The sequence below is a fragment of the Saccopteryx leptura genome, chromosome 6, assembly GCF_036850995.1.
Source record: "Saccopteryx leptura isolate mSacLep1 chromosome 6, mSacLep1_pri_phased_curated, whole genome shotgun sequence".
NCBI classification, from domain to species: domain Eukaryota; kingdom Metazoa; phylum Chordata; class Mammalia; order Chiroptera; family Emballonuridae; genus Saccopteryx; species Saccopteryx leptura.
In genome coordinates, this window is record NC_089508.1 from 123,331,601 (window position 1) to 123,359,525 (window position 27,925).

Consider the following 27,925-nt stretch of genomic DNA (forward strand, 5'->3'; position numbering starts at 1 on the left):
GCCCACTGCTACCCTGGTCGCAGGCCAGGCCCTCCTCTCTGGTCTCAGGCAGTGGCAGAGAGCCAGTTCTGCCAGAAGAATGAGCAAATTGTTGCTGTGATGTGGCTCCCTGCCCCTGGCTGCAGAGGGTTCTGCAAACCCTCAGGGTGTCCACTTCAACTCCAGTCTGTTTGAACGACCAGGGGCTGGTGCTCCGGTGAGGCCTCATTGGTGAGGCCTCATTAGTCAGCCGCTGCTTTGCAAAGAACAAGAGAGCACAGCAAAAGAAGATCTCACCTCTTGTGACAGGAAAGGCATGATCTGTGCTAAAATTGTGTTCAGTCTCTTCGCAATTTCTGTCTGCAAAAGAAGAGAGACCTCGTGAAGCTCAGGCAAATGAGTCCAGTCGCTGAAACATTAGACATGTGCCAAGTGCAAACTCCCCAAACCACAGACCCCCCCCCCCTTGCACCACTGCAGCAAAAAGAAACCTCCCAACTCCCCCCAACCAGGCTGCCTACATTTTGGGGGGCTCCGATTTCCTATCGAAGATGCGCTATTTGGGCCAGATATAGTTTCTCTCCTTTGGGAGAAAGCCCCCATATTGCACACCCCAGTTTGGTAAGGAAGGGACTGCACCCCAAAGATAGGCTCTCACATAAATCAGGAGGTGACGGGAAGCTCCGGTGGGGCATGTGCCAAAGGGCCCCCTGAGGACTAGCCTTACACAAGGTGAGTCTCCTACACCCCCACTTTTTCACTGCTGCCTCTCCCATGTCTGTGCTGCCCGGCCACTGGTAACATTTTTCTAGGGTAATGTATTGCCTTCCCTAAGAAGCTGTTCAGGAGGTAACACTTTAGATTGAAGCTGACCACAGAAAAAGGGAGATCAATTCTGTCCCACCCCCAACACTGCAGAGATAAGAGCCTATTTAGAAAAACATCAATGGTTTTGCTAGGAACCCCAGGTCAAGAGTTCTTTAAAAGAGTGGTGTGAAATGGTTAACTGAGCCCAGAAGGGAAGGCCTAGGCCCAGTTACAGACAAGGCTCACAATTGCTTTTCTTATCTCATTTTAAATCCCGAGGCCACTGTGCTTGAGGTCCCAGAGCTGGCTTCAAAGCTCTCAGTGGCACATAGCAATCTTCAGAGACAAAACCATGACAACAGCCTTTAAAAATCTGTGATCATCTGCATGTCAAATGATTCTGGAGAGAAACCTGTGCCCTTAAAAGAAAAACAATGCCTTCCGGCAGCTTCCCAACAGATCCCAACAGATCCGGGACTCTGGACCGTGGTAAAATTCCTGGGCCAATACCTCTGACCCAGCCACTCAGGAGGATAGACGCCTGTGGTTTGTGAAGAGACAGGCCAGCCACTAGGCAGCTGTCAGGCTTCTGCAGCCCTATGTCCTGGGGCTGCTGGCCAGTGGCAGGCGTCAACATGGGGACTGCTCACTGCATTGGGGCCTCCTGGGCAGGGACCAGAGACGGCTACTCTCTCCTTGCACACTCCGATTCCCAGGGATGGGGTCAGGGTTTCTCACATCTGCACGGGAGTGCACACTCTAGCAAGGACATTTACAGCCGAGTTCCTCAGCCTCTGTGCCGCTGACATTTAGGGCAGAACAGCGCTTTGTTGCATGGGGGCTGTTCTGTGCAATGTCAGGCTTTTAGCAGCATCTCTGGCCTCCACCCACTGGAGGCCTGTCATTCATGGTCTAAGGAACTCGAGAAGATGACAAAGTAACTATTGTATATAAAGTGTTCATCTAGGTAAGTGGGAAGTGTCCACCCCAAAATAGGGTTCTTTTCTCATTGCTGTTCATTTTCTCCTCCCTCAAATTGACTTAATTTGGGGAAGGAGAAAGAAAGATACAAGTCAGGGTTGTACACCACAGGAGTCTAGAAAAAACCCAGCCTGATTACAACTCAGTCCAAAGCTGCGTAGAGCAGCATGATCACTCAACTGACACACATGTTAAATGCCCAGTAAGAATAGAAAGATACATGGAAAACAGACAGAAATGTTTGCTGCTTAGGAAGCTCATTGGTCCAAGGTCTTTTACCTCAAATAACTGGCACAGCAGTGCCTAGCACATAGCAGGTGCCCAATAAATGTTTAGCCAGAAACCAGAAGGATCTCACAAGCCTCCCTGCATTTACTTTTCAGAGGGTAAAATGTCCCCTCTGACCGCTGACAGCCCCCCTGGGCCGGCCCCAGTGTGGAAAGCACCAGTGGGAGGAGCCATGGTGGATGGAGGGTTGACATACTACTACTGGGAGGTGGGGTGGGCAGTAGCCAAGTCCTCTACCAACAGTGAGGCCGTGCAGTCAAGCCAGACCAATCACAAGCCGCCTTGGTGGGCCTGACCACTGCCCCTTCCCCGTAGCCAGTGAGGCAGGCCACAGGCTTGGAGCCCTCCTGGTCACTCAGGCCTGCTCAGCACTACAAGGCTCACACTCTCTAGGGTAGTGTGGGGTGGTCAGCAATGGGGGACAGTCATGTGAGGAACCCAGACCCGGGAACTTTGGCTAGAGCCGCCCACACTCACACGCACCAAAAGAAACTTCCCAGGAATTCCTTGGAAAAAAGCGACCGTCCGTCAGCCAGTGAGATTTCACCACATCATATTAGCTCGACCACCCTAGAGACCCTTTAAATATTCCCCACGTGGGTCACCCCATGCGACTTCCCTGGCCTCTGTCCCCAGGACCAGGGAACCTCGTCGGGCGGGATGCACTGTACTCAATAAAGCCTTTTACTATTCCACACTTCGTGGCTCCGGCCCCTTCCTTCTTCCTCGGCGGGGACATCTAGTGCCGACACCTGGGAGGAGTTGAAGTCCGCAAGGACCACTCCTCTTCCCTTCTCCCCTCCCCCCCCAGAAAGAACCAGGATCTCTAACCTTCCACCCACTTCGGTGCACGGTGCGGTAAGTCCCCTGCCTCCAGCCTCCCCTCAGTTCTTTCCGCCAAGACTCCCTGTCCATAATCGCAGCTGTGTCAGGGACCTCTTTCCATTCCGAGTGCATGTGTGCCCATGGAGACATCCCGGTCACTCCCACTTTATTTAACCGTCCGGTGGATTGAGTTGCGGGACGCCAATTCTCAACTCTGATCACTCCGAGGACTGAGGGCAGCCGTGAGGGCACAGGAATCTAAACCTAATCCAAAAACACTGCTGGAGTTGTCTTATCCAAAATCTCTCCCTCCCTAAAGAAGAAACTGTTCTTCTTCTTGGCTGTGGCCAGGCCACAGAACCCACCGGATAATTGAACTAGGTAGCTTCCTGAAGGGACTTTTATTTTTTTTGTTTTTTTTTTTTTACAGAGACAGAGATAGGAACAGAGAGATGAGAAGCATTAACCATTAGTATTTCGTTGAGCATTGCGACACCTTAGTTGTTCATTGATTGCTTTCTCATATGTGCCTTGACTGCGGGCCTTCAGCAGACCAAGTAACCCCTTGCTCAAGCCAGCGACCTTGGGTCCAAGCTGGTGAGCTTTTGCTCAAACCAGATAAGCCCGGCTCAAGCTGGTGACCTCGGGGTCTCGAACCTGGGTCCTTGGCATCCCAGTCCAACGCTCTATCCACTGTGCCACTGCTTGGTCAGGTGGGACTTTTGGTTTTAACACCCTCACCAATTTAACTATCGCCAAAAAAACTGGGAACTGGTTGGAGGATCCCTTACATTCTGGGCTTCTAGTTACTTGCACTCCCGTCCTAATCTCTGTGCCGCCTGTTTTACTACGCAGGCCCTTTTTGGCCAGAGAAACCTCACCTAAACCCTCCGCTCCTAATCTTTCCTCCTTTGCCTGACCCCCAACTCTCTCCCCCTCCTGCCTGACCCACAGAGGGAGTCCCTCTGTGGACCTCTTTTGCTCGGGTCTCTTCCCTCCAAGAGTCCCCTCCCCTCCCTTCGCAGGATCCTGTTTCTCATTCACCTGCAAATACCAGTCTCTCTTTCTCCTCCCCTGCTGGCCAGGGACTCCTCCCTTCTCCACTGTGTTCTTAAGCTCCTCCTCCATCAAGTCACCCTCTGTCAGCCATTGGCCCTGTCCTGCCTCTGGCTCCAGGATTTCCTGCCGGATCTGGGTGCCGGGCTCCCCAGGAGCCTACCTCCTCTTATTCTCAACCCTCAAACCCTTATCCGGGACATGGCATTTAAAGTTTTTAATGGTCCCAACTAGTAGAAACAGGCCGAGGCTGTTCACCAGACCCGCATGCAGCAGAAGGTAATGCTCCAAACCCAGGCTCTTGTGGCAGCCTTGAGGCCGGCAGAGCAACAGAGGCAAGACACTGGAGGTGCCCAACCCAAGTCCAAGCCACAAAGAAGAATCCCACCAGCAGCTTGCTTTAAGTGTGGCAAGCAGGGTCACTGGTCCCGGCAGGGCCCCTGCCCTAATTGCAAGCAGCCTGGTCACCGGTGGAGCAATTTCTCCCTTTGGGCAACAGGCTAATCCGCAACATCTTTGTGTGGAGGACAGGCCACCCAGATGGGAGGCCAGTCCAGCCAGGTGGGCCCACCGCTCGAACTCCTAGACATCATGGACGGCTGACACGGCCTGGACCCGGAGACCCCCATTATCCTCACCAAATACCAGGGTAATATCACAGGAATGGGTAAGTCCATCTCATCTCTTGTGGACACAGGAGCTGCCTTCTCTGTTTTGCCATCACACTCTGGACCTCTAGTTCCCTCACAGGTCTCAGTTATGGAAGTGGATGGGACCCCTTCTTTTCCTCTTTGCACACTACTACTGGCATACAGTTTTGTCTTGAGTTTGCTGGCCCCTAACCATCTCCAGCATACCAAAAGGCTGGACCCTGCAGATCCCTCTATTACTCCTCCTTTTTAAAAATCCTTACAGGACCGCATTCGCGAAGTTTCTCCAGTCACGGTCAAACATGTTCCTCCCGACACCCCTCAAAACCACCACCTTCCGATCTCCCCCTCCCCACGATGCCCCTAATCAGCAGGAAGTAGCCAGACAAATAAACAGCGCCCCTAATTAACACAAAAGATCAGAATGTGGGGTGGTCAGCAATGGGGGACAGTCACATGAGGAACCCAGACCCAGGAACTTTGGCTAGAACCGCCCACACTCACACGCACCAAAAGAAACTTCCCAGGAATTCCTTGGAAAAAAGCAACTGTCAGCCAGTGAGATTTCACCACGTCATATTAGCTCGACCACCCTAGAGACCCTTTAAATATCCCCCATGTGGGTCACCCCATGCGACTTCCCTGGCCTCTGTCCCCGGGACCAGGGAACCTCATCGGGCGGGATGCACTGTACTCAATAAAGCCTTTTACTATTCCACACTTCGTGGCTCCGGCCCCTTCCTTCTTCCTCGGTGGGAAAAAATACCTTACAGGTAGGAGCTTATGAAAGGGCGTCCCACTATTGCCTCCTTCCTCTAGTGGACAGGCCAAGTGTTGGGTCTCAGTAGTTACAGGAAAAAGTAGCAAAGCTTCCCCTTCCAACACATGTTAGCAAACACAGAGCCATAGGCTTCCCCTGAGTGGGATCTTCTCTCGGGGTCTGGTCAGGGCCCAGCATCCTCTCATTATAAGGAAAGCAGACTCGCCAAGATTTCATGTAGCCATGCTCGGCTCCAGGCTTGGCAACCAGCCTGCCAGGCGACCACCACACAATGTCATCAAAGCAAGCTCCCTCTCAGACTCATGTTCGTTCCCACCCCTCTGAAAGCAGTTTCTGTCCCCTTCCCCTACCTCCCAACACCAAAGACATCAAGCAAAGGCCATCAGAACAGCCCCACATGGACACAGAATGTCCTGGAGGCCTGCATTCAGGCTCTCTCCTGGGGCTTGAACTCAGTGACGGAGGCCTTGCTGTGTGGCGGGAGACCACGAGACAAGACTGCATAGGGTTGAGGGGCAGGCAGAGTACAGGGGTTGGTCTTACACTTGGGAGAGCGTTTATAATAAACCAGATTCCCTGTCCTTAGGTCTGGGGTCTTGGGAGAGTTGGAGGGACCTGGGGGTGGAAACTATGCAAACTACCGCCCTCCTGGCTGCCCCTGTGCCCTCCCCTGCTGTGAAGCAGCATCCCCCCACCCCCACTCCAGTCTCCCTGAACACTGGAAGCAGAGGATCATCTCTACAAGGCCACCAAAACCTGAGAACAGCACAGAACACTCTGGTGAGTCAAAAAATGAACAGAAAATCTGTTCATTAAATAAGTGTTTCATGATGATTTTTCTTCGAGGGTCGTGATAGCCAGAAGGAGCTCTAGACCTAAAGTTGGCCAGATAGGATCACTTTTAACGACGACAAGGACAGCAGCTAGCAGCACCCCAGCCAGTCCTGCTGTTTGAAGCATTTTAAGCACATGAGCTTGCTCTCACCCTCCAGGAAAGGAGCTAAGGCAAAGCTCCATTTTCCAGACGGGGAAACTGATGCTTAGTGATTGAGCAACTCCATTAAATGACTTCCTATCTCTCAGAAGCCCAATTTCCACATTTTGAGAGAGCCTGGAGAACTATTTTTGAAAGAAAAACTACCATTGGAGTTAATGATCGCCAGCGTTTCTGACGAAAGAGAGAAGTGGCAAAAACGGCTGTTTTCTCCAACTCGAACTACAGTTCCAAGAATGGAAGGAAACAATTGAGACATGTGACTTCAGCTGTCTGAACAGTACCGACCACACACTGGAAGGGGCTTGTTGGCTGGAAGCCTCCTTCCTTAACTCCCACCGTTGTCACTAAAGGCTGCCCTCATCTCAGTCCGCCTCAGCCAGGAAGCCGGGAGCGGGTGCCGGGGCGCCCTCGCAGGAAGGCTGCTTCCTTTGGAGAAAGGGTGTTTGGGGAGCTGACATTGCCTTTGAAAGTTTCTTTTCAAGTGCGGTTCAAAGAAGGCGGCTTTGCTGGCAGAAAAACAAGGCTGCTCTGCTCAGAAGAAACTAATCTACGAGACGCAGGAGGGTGCTCTGGAGCAACTGTCGGGATCCTGTGAAATTCGGAATCCACGCTCCCAACCAGGTGCTGGGAGGAACATCTGCCCCATTTCTCCGTCAAGGTTGTTAGGCAAATAAATGAGGGAAGCAAGAGTGGCGGGCAAGTGTCATTTCCCAGGGAGCGACCTGCTCAGCGTGCCTCAGGAGCTCCCACTTACCCCGTCAGCTAATCACAGCAGGACCTCTAAACCTCATCACACACTGAGGTACTTGAGCATTCTGAGAGCATCTCTCTCAGAACACATAGCACCCACCTGCTGCTGCTCATGACCCTGGCTGGGCCTCTGACCCAGGACACTAAATTAGGGAGATGGTCCTCATTTCCAGCAACCTCTTACCCCCTTTTCTTAAATAAAATTTCAGTGACTGCTCACAGCACAGCTGACAGCCACTCCCATCTGTCTCTCCACCATTTAGTCTTAAACTGCCCAGAAGGCCATACCAGTCAGCTCTTGAGAATGCACACGTCTTTTTAACCTCAACCAAATAAAAACAAGGAGGAGAAATTCGCCATATAAAGAGCATGTTATAACCCAAAGCCGCAGAGAAATGACCTGGCTTTCCTACTCCCAGCTCTGCCTCCATCTAGCTGTGCAACTTTGGGCAAATCACTCCCCTCTGCTCGGCTCCCATTTTGTCATCTGAAACACGGAGGGAGGAACTGGACAATTTGTAAGATCCAGGAGCTTCCATTTAGGATGCAGAATGCTCAAAATTCCTGAATTGCTCTGCAATGCATCACCTCCTCCCAGGAGCTCAGTAAGGGGGTGCACGACCAGGAGTTTGAAGGATGAGCAAAGAAGCATTTGACGTGGATGGATGCTAGGTGGTGGCCTAGGCTGCGGCTCGGATTCCAGGAGCAGTGTTCACGGTGGAAACCATTCAAATGCAGTCATCAGCAAAGCTGCATACAACTGTCACAGAGTACCAACGTTCTAGATCTACAGGGGCCGAGCTACCATCCATGTTCTCCGGCTCACAAGGAAAGACGGGCTGCGGGCTGAAGACAGCCAGGCAAGGCCTCTTCTCTCAGTGGGCAGTAAAGCAATGTCCATGTCTGTGAGGCAGCCCAGGGGCCGCCGCTAGGCTCCTAGTTTTACTTCTATGGCAAGGACTTCTTCCTAGGACAACCAGGCGAGTGTGTGGTGAGTTCAAAGACTCATTTGTGGGCATGTGTGAGAACAAGGAGACGAAGAAAAGAGGCCTGCCTACGTGAACATGAGTTATACTCCCAAGCTATGTGGAAATGGTGGTTTTCAACTTTTTCAGGTCATTCTTCTTGAAAAGCATGTGGTTCTTTAATTTGAATCAGGTTCAAGCTAGTTCTCAGACTCCAATCCTGGGGTGTTCAGAGGGGCACAGGGTGGGCTGAGGGAAGGTTCTGTGCAAAAGAAGGAGGCTCTAGCAGCCATGTGCCACCATCACCCAGAAATCAAATACTGGAAGATTCCAGAACAATGTGTGCGGGCAACTTTAACCCAAAATATCCCATTGCATTTCTAAAGCAATTCTAAATGGCTTAGGCCCTCAATTCTTGTATACAAGATGACATTCCTTGCCAGGCAGTTTTCCCTCAGACCAAGCTGCAATGAAGCAGGTGGGCATTTTATTGACGGCGGGAGGAAAGTTTTATTGATGGGGAGGGGCAAGACCTCTAGCAGAAGCTGGCATGGCACTCCCAGGACCCCGCAGCCCCCACACCAGGCTCTAGGGGAAAGCAGTGCCATGGTGTCTTTTTAAAGAAAGGGGCAAATAAATGACCTACTTAGCAGCCAAGGGAGACCAAGGGAGACCAAGGGAGACAATAACCCCTGTTCCTGGAGGGGCTGGGGAGGTTCACATCACAGATCACTCAGTGATAGGTGAGCCTCGTTAAAGGCCCTTTTAGCACTGACATATTGATCAAATTATATATAACTACAACACCATTAAATATTCATGCTTCCGAAGAAGCCTGCTAAATTCTTTATGCAGGGAGGGCTTGGTACAAGAAAAGGCCCAGCCCTGGTATGATCCTGAGGATCTGTCTCCCATGGGACAGAATGGGACCCAGCTGAGCCAGCCTGCGATCGACACGCTATGCAGCAGATCCAGGTCCTTCACACATAGTGAGGATGGCAGTGAGGACACACGCTCTCGCCCCCACCCAGCCAGAACACTGGAAAGGCAAGGGAGTCTGGAGTGCGGAGTTTGTGACATGATCCTTCTCCGCGCTTCCCTGAAAGGAACCTGCCTTCCCCTTTCTCCCTTTTCCAGAGAGCTCAGCTATTTCCCGCCAAGGGGACAGGGGACTTGGGAAGACTAAGGCAGAGGGAGGAAGTGAGGAATGGTGGGGATGAAGAGTCGAGGCCACTGACCGCGGAAGGAGTCGGCCATGCAAAATTCAGAGACCTGCATTCCAGTCCGAAGTACGTCCTGCCCTTGGGCCTCAGTGTCCCTAACAGGGCAGCAGACTGGTCTCCAATCGAGTAAGCTCAAAAATGATTTCAGTGCTCTGAGCAAGTGAGTGCCCCATCCGCAGGAGCACAGGGTTGGACACCACTCCATGGGCAAGACCTGGGACACCAAGTCCCTCCCTGGCTCTAAGACTTTTCACTTCTCAGTCTCTCAATTTCCATCCACCAGGCTTCCTGTTAACAAGATCCAGTAATCCTTCAATATTTGTTCACTTTAATTTCTTAGTTCCCAAACACATTGAACTCTGTCTGCCTCCAACCCTCCACTCCAGAGGGCGGCCCTCCACGAGCCTGCTGTGTAGACAGAGCAAGAGCAGGGAGAGCCTCTTCAGATGACACCTCTCCTCCCCCAACACTGCTGTTCAACCCAGGAGCAGCCTCCCCAACCCTCCCCTCAGATAACCCCCTGCCCTCTCCCCTACCTCCCCAGACTCCACAGGCTCTTTCACAGGGAGGAAACATTCTCAAGTCATCCCTTGGGGTTGCCATGGCAAACCCCCACTTAATCCCCCCATGAAACATTATGCAAATCTCCCCTTACTCTTTCCACAGGCTGTAAAAGTCACAGTCCCTTACAGAAGCAGCTCCTTCCCAGGGGCAGTACTGCAAATGGAACACTGACCATGAGTTTTAAAGGACAGGAGCTCTCTAGGAAAACCTGGGTGGCAGGAAAGGCAAAATGAGGTGCAGGGGGAAGGGAGACTGCAGGCAGAAACAGAGCCCCATTTTATCCACAGTCACTGAGCTAACAAAGAAAGAGCGTGTCTGTTCCTTAAAGTGTCAGACGGCCCTCTCCTTCCAAACATGGATGGTAGGAGTGCTGTCATTTTATTCACAGGTCATCAAAATCAAAATCAGTTATTTAAAAACTTGTTTACTTGACTGGCTCCCTCTCCAGCCCACGTGTTCCCAAACCATCATCCCATTGAGCTAACAGTTTTCATTGAGAATTTAAAAAACAAAACAGAAACAGTTGAGCTGTGAACAATGGTTATCCAGGGCTTAGTAGGGCAATGGGATAAGGCTGTAACACTTTGAACTTCATGCCTAAATAGACAGTCAAGGCATGACTAGAATAGTTTACTAGTTCACCTCCAAACCGTTTCTTCATTCCCCCCGTCTCTGCGCTATTAGCCCTCCTCCTCGCTACCTCTTTCCTCACCCCGTCCCCCCCCCTCACGTTTTAACTATCCATAATGTGAGATGGAGAAAAAAAAATGCTTCAGCTGCATTCAAGACACCTTAAAATAAAGGTTTACAACATATTTCTTTCTACAATCACAACTTTTACAGCTGACAGGCTTCTCTCAGAAACCCGAGAACACAAGCCTTCTTTCCTTCCCAGAAAGTGCAGAATGTGATACAGGCTTAGAGAGAACCTCAACGGAAACAAACCCTACTCAAACCCCCTGCCCCAATGCATACAAGTAAGGGGCCAAGCAGCCTGCAGGGCTCACGAGCTTCTGTGAACACCAAAGGTCCCGACCCTCAGGGAACCCATGTCCTCTCGTCAGTCCACACCCCTCCCCTTACCCTGCCCCCAGCAGCCGCAATGTAAGAACACAGCCCTCTAGGGCCCTGGCAGTCTGTGGCCATCTTCACACCCAGGCCTTTCCCACCATGCTCTGATGCTTTCACCCTGGGATCTGGCTGTCTAGGACTCAAATGCCTATTCTGTTAGGTACCTAAGGTAAAAATGTATCATCTGCATTATCAACAATCAAGTGCTACTTAAGGTTATATTATTATAACCTATACTATTTGAAAGACCAGAACTTCCAAACTCTTTTCTCTTCAACAAAGGCCTTCCTCCTGGGACCCCATTCTATGTCACTCACATGGTGGGTAAATAAAGGGCCGACCATGATACACAAGCTGAGCCCACCCATGTTCCTGGCCTTTGCCAAGACAGCGGCCTCTGAGGGAGCAGAGCAACGGCCACAGCTAGACCAGACCCCACAGGACTCCCCTGGCCTCTCAGCCCACTCCTGGCCTTTCCCAACATGGCTCTCTTCTATGCCCTTCGAAGGACGCAACGGGTAAAGAAAAGCTTTGGTGATAATGGATGAAGGGAGCCTCTTTTCCCAAAATTATTGCATCTCCAAAGTAATGAAGTTGGCGGGGGTGAAGGGGAAGGAGGTATTTGTTCTCAGGCAAAATCTTTAGGGCTGAGTAAATGGGACACCTGGGTCACCCTCTAAGCCTGGGTGAGCCTCCACTTGAGAATATAAATCTCTGCTCCACATACCCTCCCATTTCCAGAGGGGCCTTTGCACAAGAACAGCTGCCTAGAGTCTGATCTGAAAGGGGCTTCGAGGTTCCTGATCTGACTCTCCAAAAGGAGGACCCCCCCAAGATGGCTTCTGCCTAGACCAGGGGTCCCCAAACTTTTTATACAGGGGGCCAGTTCACTGTCCCTCAGACCGTTGGAGGGCCGGACTATAAAAAAAACTATGAACAAATCCTTATGCACACTGCACATATCTTATTTTAAAGTAAAAAAATAAAACGGGAACAAATACAATATTTAAAATAAAGAACAAGTAAATTTAAATCAACAAACTGACCAGTATTTCAATGGGAACTATGCTCCTCTCACTGACCACCAATGAAAGAGGTGCCCCTTCCGGAAGTGCGGAAGTGCGGTGGGGACCAGATAAATGGCCTCAGGGGGCCGCATGCGGCCCACGGGCCGTAGTTTGGGGACCCCTGGCCTAGACAATCCAGTGACAGCTAGGACTCGCGCCTGCCAACAATGGATGATGCTGTGCAGACTGTGCAACCTTCTCAGCAAACAAGAGACCTTTCTCAAAAAGCAATGTTGGAGAGAAATGCCAGGTCCTAAGGACCCTCAGGTGGGAGGCGCTGGCCCTGGAGAGGGTTGGCTGTCTGTCTGCAAGGAATGATGTGGAGCACCAACCTGAGGACCATCCTCCCTTCCATGAAGGCAAGACACACCCCCTTCCTGAAATTTCTCCTCAGCGCCAACTTAAGGGGGAACACTGATTTTGAAAGTCAACAAAGAGAAAGAAAACAGCCAACGGAGAAAGGCAAAGAGAAAAGGGAAGAAAGCATCTTGATTGTGAGCCTCAGAGAGCATTTGTTGAAAACAAGATATTGTCCCTGTAAGCATATAAAAACAAGGCCCTTGAGCACGCAGTTCTCACTCTGGTACACAATTATGGGTGCTTTCAGCTGTCTAGCACTACTTCAAGTGCGCTCTTAAACCAGACTGTCAATGGCATGTTGAAAGCTATTTGCTGGCTGCTATCATTAATAGCAAAGTGGAGAGCCAGGCTGATGAGAATTAAATATGGGGGAGGGGGCGGGTCACAACCGGTTATTACAGAATTACCAGTATGAGAAAAGAGACAATGCCACATTAGGAAATAAAGTTCAAACCAGCATATCCCAGAGGGGATGCAGACTGGGAGGCTGTGGACACACAGAGCGTTCCTCATCCCCACTCCAGGCAGATGGATGCGGGCCAGCCCTGGAGATCCGTATGGGGACACAGAAGCCATGGAGCCGGGAGTGTGAGAGCAGAGAGGCCTTGGAGATCACAACTGCAAAATGTTAACACCTTGCCTCACTCCCTAAGTGGAACCTCCTCCCTCCATACCCCTCCGAAGACTTGTGGGCTATGGCTTCCTGAAGGCACTCACTGCCTTTCCACAAGCTGTTGCCACCCCTGGAGGGGTCGCCATACTGACTTCTGCCTAAAACATCTTCACCCTCCCTCTAAGACATGGCTCAAGTGACAGCCCTCGGTGTAGTCTTCTACCCGATTCCCCTTTCCCAGGAAGAATAAGCTGTTCTGTTCTGTCCAGAGTGCTCCTCCTGTGTCACTGGCCACATTAGCACTTACCTCACTGCACTGCAATGACTTATTTAGATGCCTGACTCCTGAGTGGAGGGAAGGGTATCTCATTCACTAGCCCCAGCCCACACCCAGCACATCCTGGGCCCCTAATCACCGTTTCGGGAATGAAGCCAACCCCCTCATTTGCCTGATGAAGAAACTGGATGCTAGGCTGTGGGAAGTGAGCCGGCAGAGCCAGCAGCTGGCCCACAGTTAAAAACCCCACTTCCGTCTGACGTGGCGGTGGCACAGTGGATAGAGCGTCAGACCTGGGATCCAGATTCAAGACCCTGAGGTCGCCAGCTTGAGCGTGGGCTCATCCGGTTTGAGCAAAGCTCACCAGCTTGGACCCAAAGTTGCTGGCTTGAGCAAGGGGTTACTCGGTCTGCTGTAGCCCCACGGTCAAGGCACATATGAGAAAGCAATCAATGAACAACTAAGGTGCCACAACGAAAAACTGATGATTGATGCTTCTTATCTCTGTCTGTTCCTGTCTGTCTGTCCCTATCTATCCCTCTCTGACTCTCTCTGTCTCTGTTAAAAAAGAAAAAAACAAAACAAAACAAAAAACACCCCACTTCCTACTCCCCGGGCTCAGGGAATCAGAATTCTGCCCTCGGAATACAGACAAGTCACGTGTCCTAGGCACTAAGTCCATGTGAAGAGACTTCAGCAGAGCCTTTCCCCCAAGTTACCACAAAAATGAGACCACAGAGCATGAGAAAGGACTGGCTGTCTTGAAGGGGGCAAGTCTCCTCCTAGGTGGACAGGACAGAGTAAAGAGAGCAGCTGAGCTCAGCAGAGCCCAAAGCTGAATGAGGCTGGGACCCCGGCGAGTGCAAGGAGCTGTGTGACCAGGGAAGAGTGGCAAGACAGGAAAAGTCGAATGGAAATCAGTAAATGGTTCCCCCCTTAAGTTGGGGCTAAGGAGAAACTTCAGGAAGGGGGTGTGTCCTGCCTTCATGGAAAGGAGGACGGTCCTCTGGGGTTGGTGCTGTCATCCCTTGCAGACAGCACCAACCCCAAGGACCAGCACTAGCACTCTGGCCCAAAATGATACCAGAATTTCTTCTTAGCTCAACACAGATGCAACACAGACCTACACCTTCCTAGTATAAGGAGCCACGCTCCCGTCAACTGGAAGAGCGGTGCCGCCTCTTCCCTACCTACTCGGACTCTGCTCCTAGGCAGGGTCTTCCTAACCTCACCACCTGCTGGCATAGAAGTTCAAGCTGTCATACCTAGAGATTTTCCAGCATGAGCCCCTTACTACTTATGTGAAAGGACCCAGAGCAGGGAGGTGACAAATGGAGACTTCCCATCTCTCCCTCAGCCCTGTGCTGAGGGCCACCCCTGTGGCTTCCGGTGTCCTCCAGCAAAAAGTTCACAGGTTTTATCACCTTCCCTCACCCATGAACCTCACCTCTGGGATCCTCACTAACTTATACATTCCGTGTGTTATTCACACCTCAAATCATTAATTGTGCAAATAGCTGGCAATTCAGAAGAGGGCCGTGGGCAGAGTTTAAATGAAATGGTTATATAACCCAAAGAGGGGTACTTTGGACTCTGGTGTAGCCAGGTTTGCAGCCTTAGCCTCAAGATAACAGCACAGAAGGAAGCTACAGTAATTAGAGACACAGCATGCTGCTAGTCAGTAGATGAGCACCCTTCATTTCTTGAGTCTCGCTGAAGAAACCAGGGGCTGGGAGGAAAGGTTGTGGTGACAACCCTACCTCTGACAAGGGACTGGACGACTTTGTCAGCTCCCCTGCTGGGCCTCAGTCTCATTTCCAATTTGAAAGGTTTGTCTGAGAAGCCACAGGGCTTTCCCAGTCCCAGCACGGCAAAGGAAACTTGGGTGGAAGGGTAGCTCAGCTTCTAGAAAAAGGTGACCTGAGGCTGCCACAAAATCAAAATGCCTCCAGTCCTCTTTAAAAACCTCAGCGCTCACTGGTGGAGAGTGCAAAGTGGCCTGGGCCAGGGTCTCACGGCATCAGGGCCTCAAACCCCAGAAATGACAGCTGCTCTGACACGTCCGTTTGTAAGTGGCTTTGTGACTGTGGCTGACACTGCAAAGCCTGCATGGGAACAAGATGGGAACTGACGAACTGGCTGGCTGTCCTCTCCTCTCCCCAGCCTGGCTGAATCACCCTTGACATTCTGTCTGGAAGCAAGGGCTTGGAGGAGGTGAGTGACCTCTTCAAGTCTCCAGGCAGGCCTGGGATTCTATAATCTCCACTTTACTATAATTAGGGACAGAGGCAGAGGAGTGGGAGGAGAAACCATTTATTACTCCTCTGGGGTTTGACAGCTTGGAAAAATAACAAGAGGGAGACAGAGAAACAGCCCAGAAGAGGAGCCAGCCACAGCGAGTTTAAACTCTCAGCGAAATAAAAATGGGCTGGATGCATCCCATCAGCGGCCCTCTGTCAATACAGGACCCATCTGGCAGAGTCTGTGGTTCCCAAGGTCACAGGGGCGAGAGGATGTGTGTGAGAGAGCAGGCTGAGGACCACCACTCTTATCGAGGTGCCAGCTCTGGAGACCATCTATTATATAAAAAGTACAGCCAGTCCCCACCCACAGCCCTGAGCTTAGAGACAGAGAATCCAGCCTGTTTGTTCTAGGCAGATGTAATCACACGAACAGTCAAGTCTAGAGGGCAGGACACTGCATGAATAATTCAAGCACTCCAGTCACTTGATTGTGTGTGCAGATAAAACACCAGTCAACCGCTAAACAGGTCAGCTGATAAACTTGTTTGCTCAGGCCTAACCACCATCCACCAAATGCACCCAAGACCCACACTACAATTAGTGGCCAGGTTTCTTCTACAAAAAGCTCCTAGGCCAGGGGAGTGGCCACCCTATTAGGGCAAGGTTGCACTTCTCAGCAGAGGTTTCTTCATCTCCTTGTCTCTGTTCCTCCACAGCCCCAGGGCCATCTCACCCCCAGCTCACACACCCCCATCAACCCAGCAGAGGCACAGCATTCCGAGCAATGCTCACAGACCAGACCGCTGGGAAGCAAAGGGGAACTGAGGCTGGAAAGCAAGTGGCGCAAAGAGGGTGCAGTGCCCGGGATGGGAATCCAAAGACCCAGAAACCTGGATTTCAGTCCTGGTTCTGTCCTCTCGGGTCCCCTGAAGCCTTCACTTCCTCGCCTATAAAAAGGGGACAGAGAATTCGTCTAATTGCCTCTGGCAGCTGACAGGATTGAGACCACGCAGCCAAACCTCAGGCATTGTCACCTTAAGAACCCTGTCTGAGGAGTGGCCAGCAGCCCCAGAAGCACACAGCTGCTCTTCCTGCAAATGCTGCTACCAAATGCATTAAGGCAGTTCACTCTCCCCAAGTTAGGTGTCCTCGGGACTCTGGGAACAGCTCTGCTCTGCTGGCCAAGGTGGTTTTCTGTGACAAAGAGCCATCCACTCACACACATGGGAAGGAACACCACCCATTCAGACCTCAACATGCAACAACATATTATACCTTAATTATGAAGCTCTTAGAATAACTGCTGCTATAAATTTTAAACCTGGGTGCAATTACCCTCTTTAAACACACCCAAGATACTAAGTGCTGAGGGGGGAAAAGGACAAAGAAAAGAAAAAGAAAGAGGTGGAGAGCGGGAGGAGTTAGCACCTTGCAAAACACCCCAACATCCATGAACACCAGGACCCCAGTTCCAGTTCATGCAGTCTCATAGCACGAGTCAGAACCAGTCCAGTCCTCAAGTTAGGCAGAAGCATTCTCCAGAAGACAAACCTCTTTACATACAAAGCTTTTTTATAAGATTTCTGTGGGTCAGGAAGTAAAAGCCTTCATGTGCCTTCCTAAAGAGCTAATCCCTCGGGAAGCCACAAACTACTTTGCCACATTGCTCAGAAATCTCAGGCCCTTTTCTGGCTGCCGTTCACCCAATACCTTCACCCAACACCGGGGTTCCTCCCGTGTAGGGGAAAGGAAACTACAGATTCACAAGGCTCTACACAAACCACTGGGAGCAGACAGGAATCTGGAGGTCACCTGCCCTCTCACCTACCCTGGGTCATGCCCCCTGAAAGAGCAAAATTGAAACCTTGTAAACAACTGTTAATTTATAGCAGAAAATCCATTCAAGTCACGGTCACCAAAGGCTAGCATGAGTCAACAGCATTCTGAGATTTCAAGAACACCAATTGTTAAAAAGAACAACAGCCTTGTGCCATTTATACCTGCCAACAGTAATCGCTGGCCAAGCCAAATTATAGGCAGCCTCTCCTGGGATCACAAATACACAAACAGGCCTCTCCCACAGCCCAGCCTAGCACCAGGGACTACTTACTGATATGCACCCAGATAAAGGATGTTTGTACTTGCTCGGTCTGAGGTATACTGTTATTAGAAGAGTAACAATATGAGGTAGTTTACATATCCATCAAGCTGTACCACACTAGCTAAACTGGTTTGACTTCAGGATTTCAAAGGTGAGCTCAACTACCAGCCATCTCAAAAGTCCTGGCCAGGCCACCCTTGGGCAAGTTACTTCACCTTGCCTGCTTACCTTCCTTCTGTGAAGTGGGAACAAGGCTGCCTTCAAATTAAAGAAAGCTCCCTCACACATGCAGAGTATTAGGGTTTTAATTAATTAGTTATATTTTTAAGCAGTTACTGACTTGTTCCCTTTAAGTTCTGACAACTCAGCGTAACTTTAAAGACTCCTGAAGTGTATGTAATCTTATCAAGGCAGAACATCACATCTTTTGCATGCACGCAACATACACATACACACACACACACACACCCTCCCTCCTTCCCTCTTGCGTTTCCTCTTGAGAATCTTACACTAAAACAGATAAAAACGGCCAGCCACCACTGGGTTTCAGGAGTTCTAAAGCAGATCCTGAAGGTATAACAACGTTCCCTTTGCTCCTTCATCCTGCACCAAGATCAAGACCAGGACAAACTTCACAAGCTTGAAAGCTTGACATACAAAAAATCAGCAAAGCCCCAGACCCTGCATTTCAAGGACTATATTCACTCACTCTTGAAGGAGAAGGAGGAATAAGAGAAGAACCAGGCTTACTCTCAAACAGGAGGGGCCATAAGAAACCATGTATTACATAAGTTTTTAAAATTTTGATCTATCTATAAATTTTTTTTTTATTTGAAAGAGGAAAGCACTTACCTGCTTGTGCATTTCAATGTTCAAGCCATAGGACATCTCATAGTACTAAAAGTAAAAAAAATTGCCATTAACAGACAACACAGAAATCTCTCCATTTTCCATAAGTCAGCTTTTGGGGAGGCTTTAGTCAAATCAAATTCATGTTACTTTTGCTAAAGAAGTTTAAATCAAAACCCAAAGCCAGGAACAGGAGTGTTAAGTACTGAACAGCAGTGAGTACTGTTCTCAACAGATTATACACACAGTAGTCAGAGGAGCTGGCCCCCCCCCTCCCACAAGCACCACATGGGCCATATATCCTGTTTATACAAGTTTCAGGTTCAACAGGGAATCGTGTGTACACTGGGACCCTCTTGTCCTTTGAGAGTGATTTAGCAATGTGTCGAAGGCCTCTTGTGTGGAAAGCAGAGCAGGGAGCTGCTGGAGTGCCTTCTGTGCCCTCTCTCAAACGGATGGCACTGGGAAAGGGGGAGAATGGCCATCTACTGCCCTAGTGCTGAGAACACTCTCAGTTGGAAAATCCCTGAGAGGGCAGTGGAGCTCTTACTCCACTCTCAAAAATGTCTGGGAAGGGCAGGGGGTAGGGGAAGCCCACTACCACCCGCCCACTCTGGCTATATCCCTAGGCTGCAAAGTTCCCAAACACTCCTAGGACAGCCCTAAGGGAGATTTTTATCCATCCCGTGATGTGGGCTAATCCAGTCCTGTCCTACTCACCAAGGTAGGGCATCCAGCCCTCTAGGAAACCTTCAAAACACGAACTAAAGGGGCACAAAGGTAGCGCAGAAGTGCCGGGCCTGGGGTTTGGGTTTCTCTTTCTGCTCTTCCTCTCTCTCACCCTCCTCCAAGTGGAGAGCTAAAGGAGGCTGGGAAGTCACACTCAGATTCCACCATCTCCCAGGGCTGCCAGGCAGCGGGACCCTGGGGGGAATCCATTGCTCCAGCCTGCCTGCCAGCCCGCCTGCCAGCCCGCGGGGCCCTTCCGCCTCTCACCATCACATAATGTCGTTGCATCTCCGTCTTCTCGTTTGCCAGCTTGTCGTACTCCACTTTGAGGCTGCAAAAGCACGAGCAGCCGGCTCACGCCCGGGGTCTGTACACCCTCTTCGAGGCCCCAAACGAGGGCCTCTGAGAGCCACTTTCCCACTTCCCTGATGCCCCCTGGGGTACCCCATTACTCCGCAGCTTCGGGCGAATGAAACAACTAAAACTTCAGCGAGACGGTCCTCAGGGAGGCAAGACCCTAATGTAGACTCGCGACCACCGAACCGAGCCCGCCCAAGACCCCGACCCTTTACCCCGGGGACCCCGCGGGCTGCGCAGGGAGCCGGGAGGCTGCGGGCAGCGAAAGGTTAAGGCGCCCGCTTGGAAAGGGGAAACAAAAAGCGAAGGCCCAGCTGCCCCGAGGTCGGGAGCCCCTCCCCCCCACCGTCCCCGCGGGAGGTGGTGGGAGCCGAGGCTAGGACGCCTCCTCCCCACCACCTCGGGCGCAGCCTGCAGCGGCCCTACCTGTGATATTGAGCTTGAAGGAACTGGAATTCGTCTTTGATCCTGTCACAAGACTCAGCCACCGTGAATTTAAATCCGGGCTGCCCGGGTTGATGGGGAGCCTGGAGCCCATGAGGACAAGTCAGGGACGGGGCAGGGGAAGGGGGCGTCAGACAGGATTTGGAGCGGACCGCGCCTCTCCGCGGCTCCCCCGGGCTAGCACCCCCGCCCCATCCCCGCCTCACCAGAGAGGCCACCCTCACAGCCCAGAACCTTTCCAGCAAGTTTCTCATCTCCCAGACGGGGGTGGGGGGGGTGGGGGGGGGTTAGGGTGGGCGCCCCAATCCCTCCCTATTGGCTGCAGGGTTCCCATCCCTTTCACGAAGGAGCCCCTCCATTCCCAAGTACGTGGGGGCGGGGGGAGACACGCGGCTGAGTTGAGACTCAGGCGAGGGAGTAGGGGAGAGCGTGAAAACAAACAGGTCCTCGGGAACACTAGCAGCCCCCATGCCACTCCTCTCTCAACGGCGCCCCCCCTTTGTGTGAGCGCGCGCGCGCTATCGCGCGCGCACACACACACACACACACACACACACACACACACTCCCGGAAAGGTAGCAACAAGCAAAATGGAGGTGCCAGATAAACTGCCTCGTTTACCCAGCTATGATAGATGCTTAAATAAAGCGAGTTGCAATTACTCACCGGATGTCTGCCCTGCGGATACATGGCAGGGAGGGGTCGTGATTCCGAGAGGGTGGAAGCACCGAGGGCCCGGGCCGGGGAGGTGCGGGGGTGGGGGGAGCCAAGCCCGAGCGGGGGGCGGCCGGCAAACCGAGAGCTCGCCCCTGGCCCCCCCAGCCCGCTCTCGCAGCGAAGTCCCAGAGTCGGGCGCCCACCCCAAGCCGAGACAAAGAGCCGCGGAGCGGGCGGCAAAGTCGTCGTTGGGCGCCAAGGCCGGGCGGCAGGCGTGGGCTTTGTGAGCCTAGGGCTCGGCGGGATGGGGCCGGCCGCCTTCCCCCGGCGTCGTGGAGCGCGTCAGAGCCGGGGGCTGCGCGGACATCGTCGCCTTCCCGGCGGGTACGGCGCGGGGTACCGAGGCCAGGGCCCCTCCTGGGGCAAGCGCGGGTCCTCCCCAATCACTCGAGTGGGAGGGGGGCGCGCCGGGGCAGCCCCAGCATTTGTGGCGCGTGGGTCCGACCCAGAGACGGCTGTCGGCGAGGAGAGGTAGGCCAGCTCCGAGGTGGCGGCTAGGGGCCGCAGGAGCGCCGGAGACTGAGGGCGGGAGCCCGGCGCGGGCGCTCCGACGCCCCCCCTCGGAGAAGAGAGCCTGCTGTTTCGTTTGCTACCGCTGCTGCCGCCGCCGCCGCCGCCAGCCCTTCCCAAGGCCGAAGAGGAAACTCCGGCTCAGTAGGTGCAAATCAGCCCACCTAACTCCAGCAGGCACAGGAAGCCTCCGCAAAGGGGTCCTCGCTGTCCCCAGCTCAAGCGCCGTGTCTCAAGCAAGGAGCGCTCCGCCACAGCCGCCACGCAGCGCGCAGACAGGAGAACGCCGGAGGGGAGACGCAGCCCGAGACCAGTGAGCTCTGCGGCTTTCTTCCTTCCCCTCGGCTCAGCTCTCAGCTTTGCACCCTGACAAACCCCACAAACACACACCCAACACGCACGCGCGCGTGCGCACACACACACACACACACACACACACACACACCCAAAAGTGCCCTGGACCTGCGGATACCACACACAGACAGACCAGGGGAAACGAGCACGAGGTCTGAACTGCCGCGAGAGCAGTTCCAAATAGGGACTGAAAAGTAACAAAATAATGTGGCAGCTTCGCCTCGCGCTGGCCAATGGGAGAGCAGGGCCCCCACGTGGGGCTACTGGACTCGGCCTGCGACTGGGCGCCGCAGGGCGCGACGTCACAATGCCCTCTTGTGTCTAAAACTATGCATGAAAAGTAGCAATCAAGCCCTACCCGCTTGTGACTTTCGCTTGGGAGTGAAAAACAGCGCTCCTCTGATCAAGAATTAACCGAAAGACATAATAAATAGATATATATTATAGTCCTGGGCTGCTAAAGTTTTTTCCCCACTTCTTTTCCCACGATCTACTAGCAAATAATTATTTGGCGGGAGGAGGAAAAAAGAGGAATAACAACAAAAGGAAAAAAGACAAATTGTACACTTCTCGAAACCTGTGTCTGGTATAATGTATCAGTTCATTCTGCAGTGGCGGCAAACGATTCCTCCCTTTAATCTCATTAGGTCCGCAGAGCAGCCCAATTAGATACTTTTATAAAACAAACAAAATCACTTTGTCACTTTAATGTTTTCACTTCACAAGATTTAGGAAGGAGAAAATGATGGCTCCCAAGGTTTCTTCCCACCTTAAAATTTTGCTCGGAACTAAGGATGTCCCTTTCTTTACTCCCCCTGCGCACTCCCCACCTCCCATGGCCCCCAGCTATTCTTTGTTCATTTGTCCTTTTGGGAAAGGCAAATAAACACGTCTTTGATGTGTGGCGGATGCCTGCGAAGAGAAGTCTGGGAAACTCTGGCTTGGCGGGCAGCGCAGAAGGAAGAGCCCGGCTGCCCACGGACAACCAGCTCAGTTCGCGCTGCCCCCACTCGGGACTCTTTCCCGGTGGGAATAGCGACGCCCCGGCCGCAGCTCCTCACTGCGCGCCGACGCCAGGAGGGAGTGGAGTAGGGAATGGGGTGGCGGCCCTGCCTCGCCCGGGCCCGGGAGCTCCGACCTGGTTTACCCAGCCTGTCGTGCCAGTGTCACAGTGTAGGCGGAGGGCCTGTGGAGTGGCGCGCATGCAGGCCTGAGTGTCACGGTCACCAGCCTCCACGCCCCGGGAGGCGCAGAAGCTCACCTACCCGAGCGTGCACTCAACTCCCGGGCCAGTTTGTCCGTAAACGGATAGCCTAGCACTCCTGCGCTCGGAATTAAGTTAGGGCGGACAGGCCAAGGAAAAGGGGCTCTCCAGCAGCTCCGGCCTCAGCAGCTCCCAAACCCGAGCTGCCGCACCTTGGACCCCGAGGGCGCCTTCGCGTGGGCGGACCCAGGTAGCCCCAGGTCCCTCTCTAGTTTCCCCACCAACCCGCACGCATCCGGATCAGTGGCGGTCGCGCGCGACCTGGCCGCGCGCCCCCGGATCTATATTTTCCCCTCATTAGGAGCGGTGTTCGCTTGTGCATTTTAATGAGGAGCTGCTAGCGAGCGGGCGCTCGGAGGCCAGTGCGCAGGGATTTACACGTGAGCGACAGCCTCGGAGCTGAACTTCCCTGCGCCCGGAGTTCCGGCGGCCCGCTCCGAACCGCACTCCTCTACTCATTTATTTATTTTTCTAAATAAAAACATAAATCGTGTGCTGCGCGGAACGAAGAAGAGGGTGGAGAGAAGCCTGGCTCTACAGATACAAGAATCTGGCCGCAGCATTCATTAAACACAAAATGGCTCCTCTTTGGAGCTTCCTTTTCTCCTCCTCCTTCTCTGCCCTCCCCCTTACATCACGGGTGGGCGCATCCATATCCTACCCGCCCCGCCTCTTTTTCACTCCTGTACCCACGTGGGATCCGCCAGCCCCTCCCCCGAGCAAGGTCCGAAAGACCAATCAAAAAACGCTGAGAGGACTCTCAACTACTGATTGGTGAAGCTGCCGGGAGCTGTCAGTCCGCACCAGAGCTGTCAGTCAAAACCACGCGGGGTTGGGGAGCGCTGACAAATGCGGAGGCTTCTGAGCCTCCCGCTTGCAAATAGTGCTTGGAATGGCTGCTTAATTAGCTTTGAATGGCTTTTCCTTCCAGCTCAAACAATCTGTCACTACCATGTGGTATAAAGGAGCCATGCATAAAAAAGTAAGCAGAGGCTAAATATCAATTTGATTTTGTGTATCAAAGGAATATTTTATTTTTCTCCCTAGTAATGAAATGTATCAATTTAAATAATAAAAGGTAAAAAAACCCCACACAAACCAAAAAAAAAAAAAAAAAAAAAAAGAAAAGAAAAGAAAACTACCCAAACTCCACGGTTCCCCGACTCCTCTGCACGCCAGAAACAAGGTAATTTCTACCGCCCGAAAACATGGAGGAAGCCTGAAGATCGCCGCCCTCTTCCCCCGCCTTAAACTTGCATTAAGTGTTTTGTTGTTGTCCAAAAGTTTAGAAGTGATGGGGGAGGGGTGACCTGTAAAAGGGGAGTGGGGGAGGGGATGGGGCGAACTTTAAAGCGATCTCTTTGAAGCCTCTAATCAAAGTGGAAGGGGTTTTAAAACCCCATAAACTGGGGATCCCACAGCAGGTCTTGATTTGGGAGCCAGGAAGAGGTGGGGGGGGAGAGCGGGTGTGCGTCTCGTCTGGATTTATTAAACACAATGCCTTCAAGATGCCGGGAATCGGCGCCTGGTCGGGCCTCCCTTTCTCCGTCTTTCTCTGAACTGGCTCCGAGGGCGCAGGCCCGCAGTGGGCCCACGAGCTCTGGCCCCCAGGCGGGTCTACGCGGACTGTGGACAGAAGAGCCCAGCAACTGGGGTTGGTGAGTCTCTCCTACTCCGACGCCTGTACTCCTGGGGACCCCACGATCCAGGGCGCTAATGCAGGGCAGACTCCTGTCGAGTTCCTGGGAGCCTCGGCGCCAGCGCCGGCTCAGGCACCTCAGAGGAGCGGCCAGCCTGTGATGGACGTGGTCCTGCAGTTAGGCATGAGAACTGCGCGGTAGTGCTTACTATGTACAAGGCAGGGCACAGCTACCCAGGTGAGAACTCTATCCTCATCTCTCTCCTGAGGGAAGCGGCCTGGCCGGTAGCACCATTTTATAGAGCAAGGGGAGAGGGGAGAGAAAGCTCAGTAATTTGCCCCAGTCTGCGCAGAAGTGTTAGGATTCGAATCCAGCTTTGCTTGATCAGCCTGGATCAGGGCGAGCGTTTGCTGAAGGAAAGGCATTCATTCATGCATTCTTATTTATTCACTCATCCATTCACTACCACCCCTTTTTGTAGGGTCACAGGCCCAGCTGCCCGCAGCTGGCTCCCAGTCGCTCAGTACCCAGCGTCAATCCCAGCTCTCCAGGGCTGAGCCCCAAGCAGGAGGAGGAGGAGCAGGAGGAGGAGGAGCAGGGAGGTAACTAACTAGGCCAGCATCCCTTTAAGCTCAACACTGCCCTACCCCCACTCCCTTGCCACCCCACAAATCAGGAAAAAAACAAGGAGAAAAATAAATTTCTTTTATGCTTGAGAAAGAGAAAAGAAAAGAAAAAGCATGTATACAACACCCTGTCCAAAGCGCTTGACAATTATTTTAAAGAAGGAGGGGAGTGGAGAGAGAGTTCAAACGTCTCTGTCTCCAGTTCTAATTGGAAATGTTTCAACTGTTTATGTTACAAGAAGTGTCAGGGTCATTTGCTACCGGAGAGCTGACTTTTCATTGGCTGCTTAATTGAGTACCTCGGAGTCCACCCCACGTGGGAGAGGAATTCCTGACACAATAAAAAAAAAAAAAAAAAAAAAAGTCATCCGGGTGAGATAGAAAGACCGGCCTGGATTTCCAGAACGAAGGCTTCCAACCCTTCCTGGGGTACATGGCGGTTAGTAGGCAGCTGTTTGCCAGCTCCAAGAGCTGTTCTCTGGTTCTTTAAAAACCATCATCAAACACTTTAGATAAATATTAATAAATGTTTTCTTCCTTTCTCAGGAATTAAAGTGTCTGACTCAGGTCAGTCACCAGGCTGTGGCCTCCTATTTGAGGAACTGATTCCAGTGCGTTGGGTGGGGTTGCATGCCTTCCCCTATAACCTCTTCTGGCTTTGGTTTTTTTGGAGGTCTCTACTAGGGACTGCCCAAAGAGAGGGGAAATCTCCCTTGTCCACCCATTTTGGTTAACTCTTTAATTTTCCTCTTATTGTTGACCTTCTGATTCCACTGCTAGGGCAGTTCTGTTCCCCTCACCATCACCTCCACTACCCACCAGTTATCCCAGGTCTTCCTTCACAAGGAAGCACCTCACCATAGAGCAGGGGTCCCCAAACTACTCCGGCCCTCGGGCCACATGCAGGCCCCCTGAGGCCATTTATCTGGCCCCCACCGCACTTCTGGAAGGGGCACCTCTTTCATTGGTGGTCAGTGAGAGGAGCATAGTTCCCATTGAAATACTGGTCAGTTTGTTGATTTAAATTTACTTGTTCTTTATTTTAAATATTGTATTTGTTCCCATTTTGTTTTTTTACTTTAAAATAAGATATGTGCAGTGTGCATAGGAATTTGTTCATAGTTTTTTTTATAGTCCGGCCCTCCAACGGTCTGACGGACAGTGAATTGGCCCCCTGTGTAAAAAGTTTGGGGACCCCTGCCATAGAGTGAGAGGAAAAGAAATTTATACTTATTTATCCAACTCTTACATCGTGCTTACTCAGTGCAAGACACTGTTCTAAGCACTCAAAAGATGGTAACACAATTAATCCTCTCACAGTGAATGAAGTGGGCACTATCAGTATCATCCCTATTTTATAGAGGGGGCGATTGACATGCAGTGATACAATGACTTGCCCAAGGTTACCTCCGTGGCTGATGGAATTGAACCCAGGCAATTCAGCTCCAGAGTCTTTCACTGCCACACCGCACTGTCTCTGCAGGCCTGGCCTTCCTGAGAGTAGAGATTGGGGTTTCAGGACAGACCACAGGACACTGGAGGGCCCCAGGAAATCCAAAAGGGACCTCTTACAGAGTTCCTCATGAAGCCACATCATTTCAGGGAAAGCCACTAACCTCTGAGAGGTCACAGGACCTTCCAGGGTTCCCCAACCTCTCTTCCAATTCTTTGGCTGGCCCTAAGCTCTGTGACCTTGGGGGACCTATTTAATCATGCTAAGCCTCTATTTTCTCATCTGTAGAGTGGAGCTATCAATCCAGTCTACCTCAGAGGATTATTCTGAGGATCAGTGAAGATAATGGGTATGATGTATGTACTTAGTTCAGGACCTGGCACATTATGTGATCAGTAACAGTGATGGTGGCTATGATGATGATATGAAACCATTGGGGGAGTCAACTCCTTGCATATTTTCTGGGTGCTTACAGAGATAGGAAGGTCTAATGTCCCAGCCCTGGGGAGAGGGGAATAAACCAGGCAGTAGTGCCAACCTTTTTCTACATATTCATAGCTAAACCCAGCTGGGAACACCCAGCTTCCTCCCCTAAGCTCCTGCCCAGCTCCTGACTTTCTCCTCCCTTCTGAAATTCCCATTCTTTATCTTGGTTCTCAGATGACCTTGGCCATCCCTGCTGCCCAAGAACCCCTAAAGTTGTGGGGGATGATGAGGAAAGAATGAGGGCACAATTCAAGGAATAGCCCTGTGGACATGGGGGTGGAGGGCTGGGGCAGAGGCAGAGAAGTCAGACTGGGACATCAGTGGAGACCATAGCATTTCTGAGAAGCAAGCCACAATGATGAAGTATATGGGTATATGGGTAGAAAGTAATCTGGCCCTGGGGGAGAGCAGGAGTTGTGAAGGGGGGTTTTCAGAGGATTTCCTGGAAGGGTAGAACTTGAGCTCAGCTCAGAAGGATAGACAGGAGTTCCAGTGGGCAGTGGGGCCAGGATGAGCAAACACCTCTAACAGAAATTCTTCCCTCCCCCTCAGCCTGCTTCCTTGGATTCTTCCTGTATTTAGCCACCTGACAAGGCATTTTGCCTCCTTATCTTCATGTCCATTTTGGGCTCCAGTGAAATTGTCTCTGAAGGTTCCTAAGATCAGAAAAGTAGAATCCACTCATCAGTGTTGTGTCAGCCTCAGTGTGGGCATCAGAAAGCCTGAGGATCTGCAAGAAACTCTCAGGTTCTTGGTTTCCACATCTGTAAAATGGGAATAGTGGTACTTGATTGCTCACCAGGCTAAAAATTACAGAAAGCCTACCCTATGTAAGAACGCTTTGGAGGTACTAAAATCTAAGAGCCCTTGTCTTTGGGACATACACAAGGCCAGACAG

General features: G+C 51.9%; 1 protein-coding gene across 9 annotated transcripts in view; it reads right to left on the reverse strand.

Annotated features, from left to right (window-relative positions):
* Positions 1-21,729, reverse strand: part of TLE3 (TLE family member 3, transcriptional corepressor) — a 47,996-nt gene extending 26,267 nt beyond the window's left edge. For 8 of the 9 annotated variants that reach the window (XM_066344366.1, XM_066344365.1, XM_066344362.1 and 5 more), the window contains exons 1-5: positions 20,644-20,812; positions 19,960-20,060; positions 19,444-19,507; positions 18,451-18,495; positions 277-339 (exon numbers count right to left, since the gene is read on the reverse strand). In XM_066344366.1, the coding sequence (XP_066200463.1) occupies positions 277-339; positions 18,451-18,495; positions 19,444-19,507; positions 19,960-20,060; positions 20,644-20,667 (297 nt within the window). In that variant the 5' untranslated portion in view covers positions 20,668-20,812. Of the gene's footprint in view, positions 1-276; positions 340-18,450; positions 18,496-19,443; positions 19,508-19,959; positions 20,061-20,643 lie in introns of all 9 variants that reach the window. The other variant, XM_066344357.1, reaches the window with a different exon arrangement.
* Positions 21,730-27,925: the final 6,196 nt, after the last annotated feature.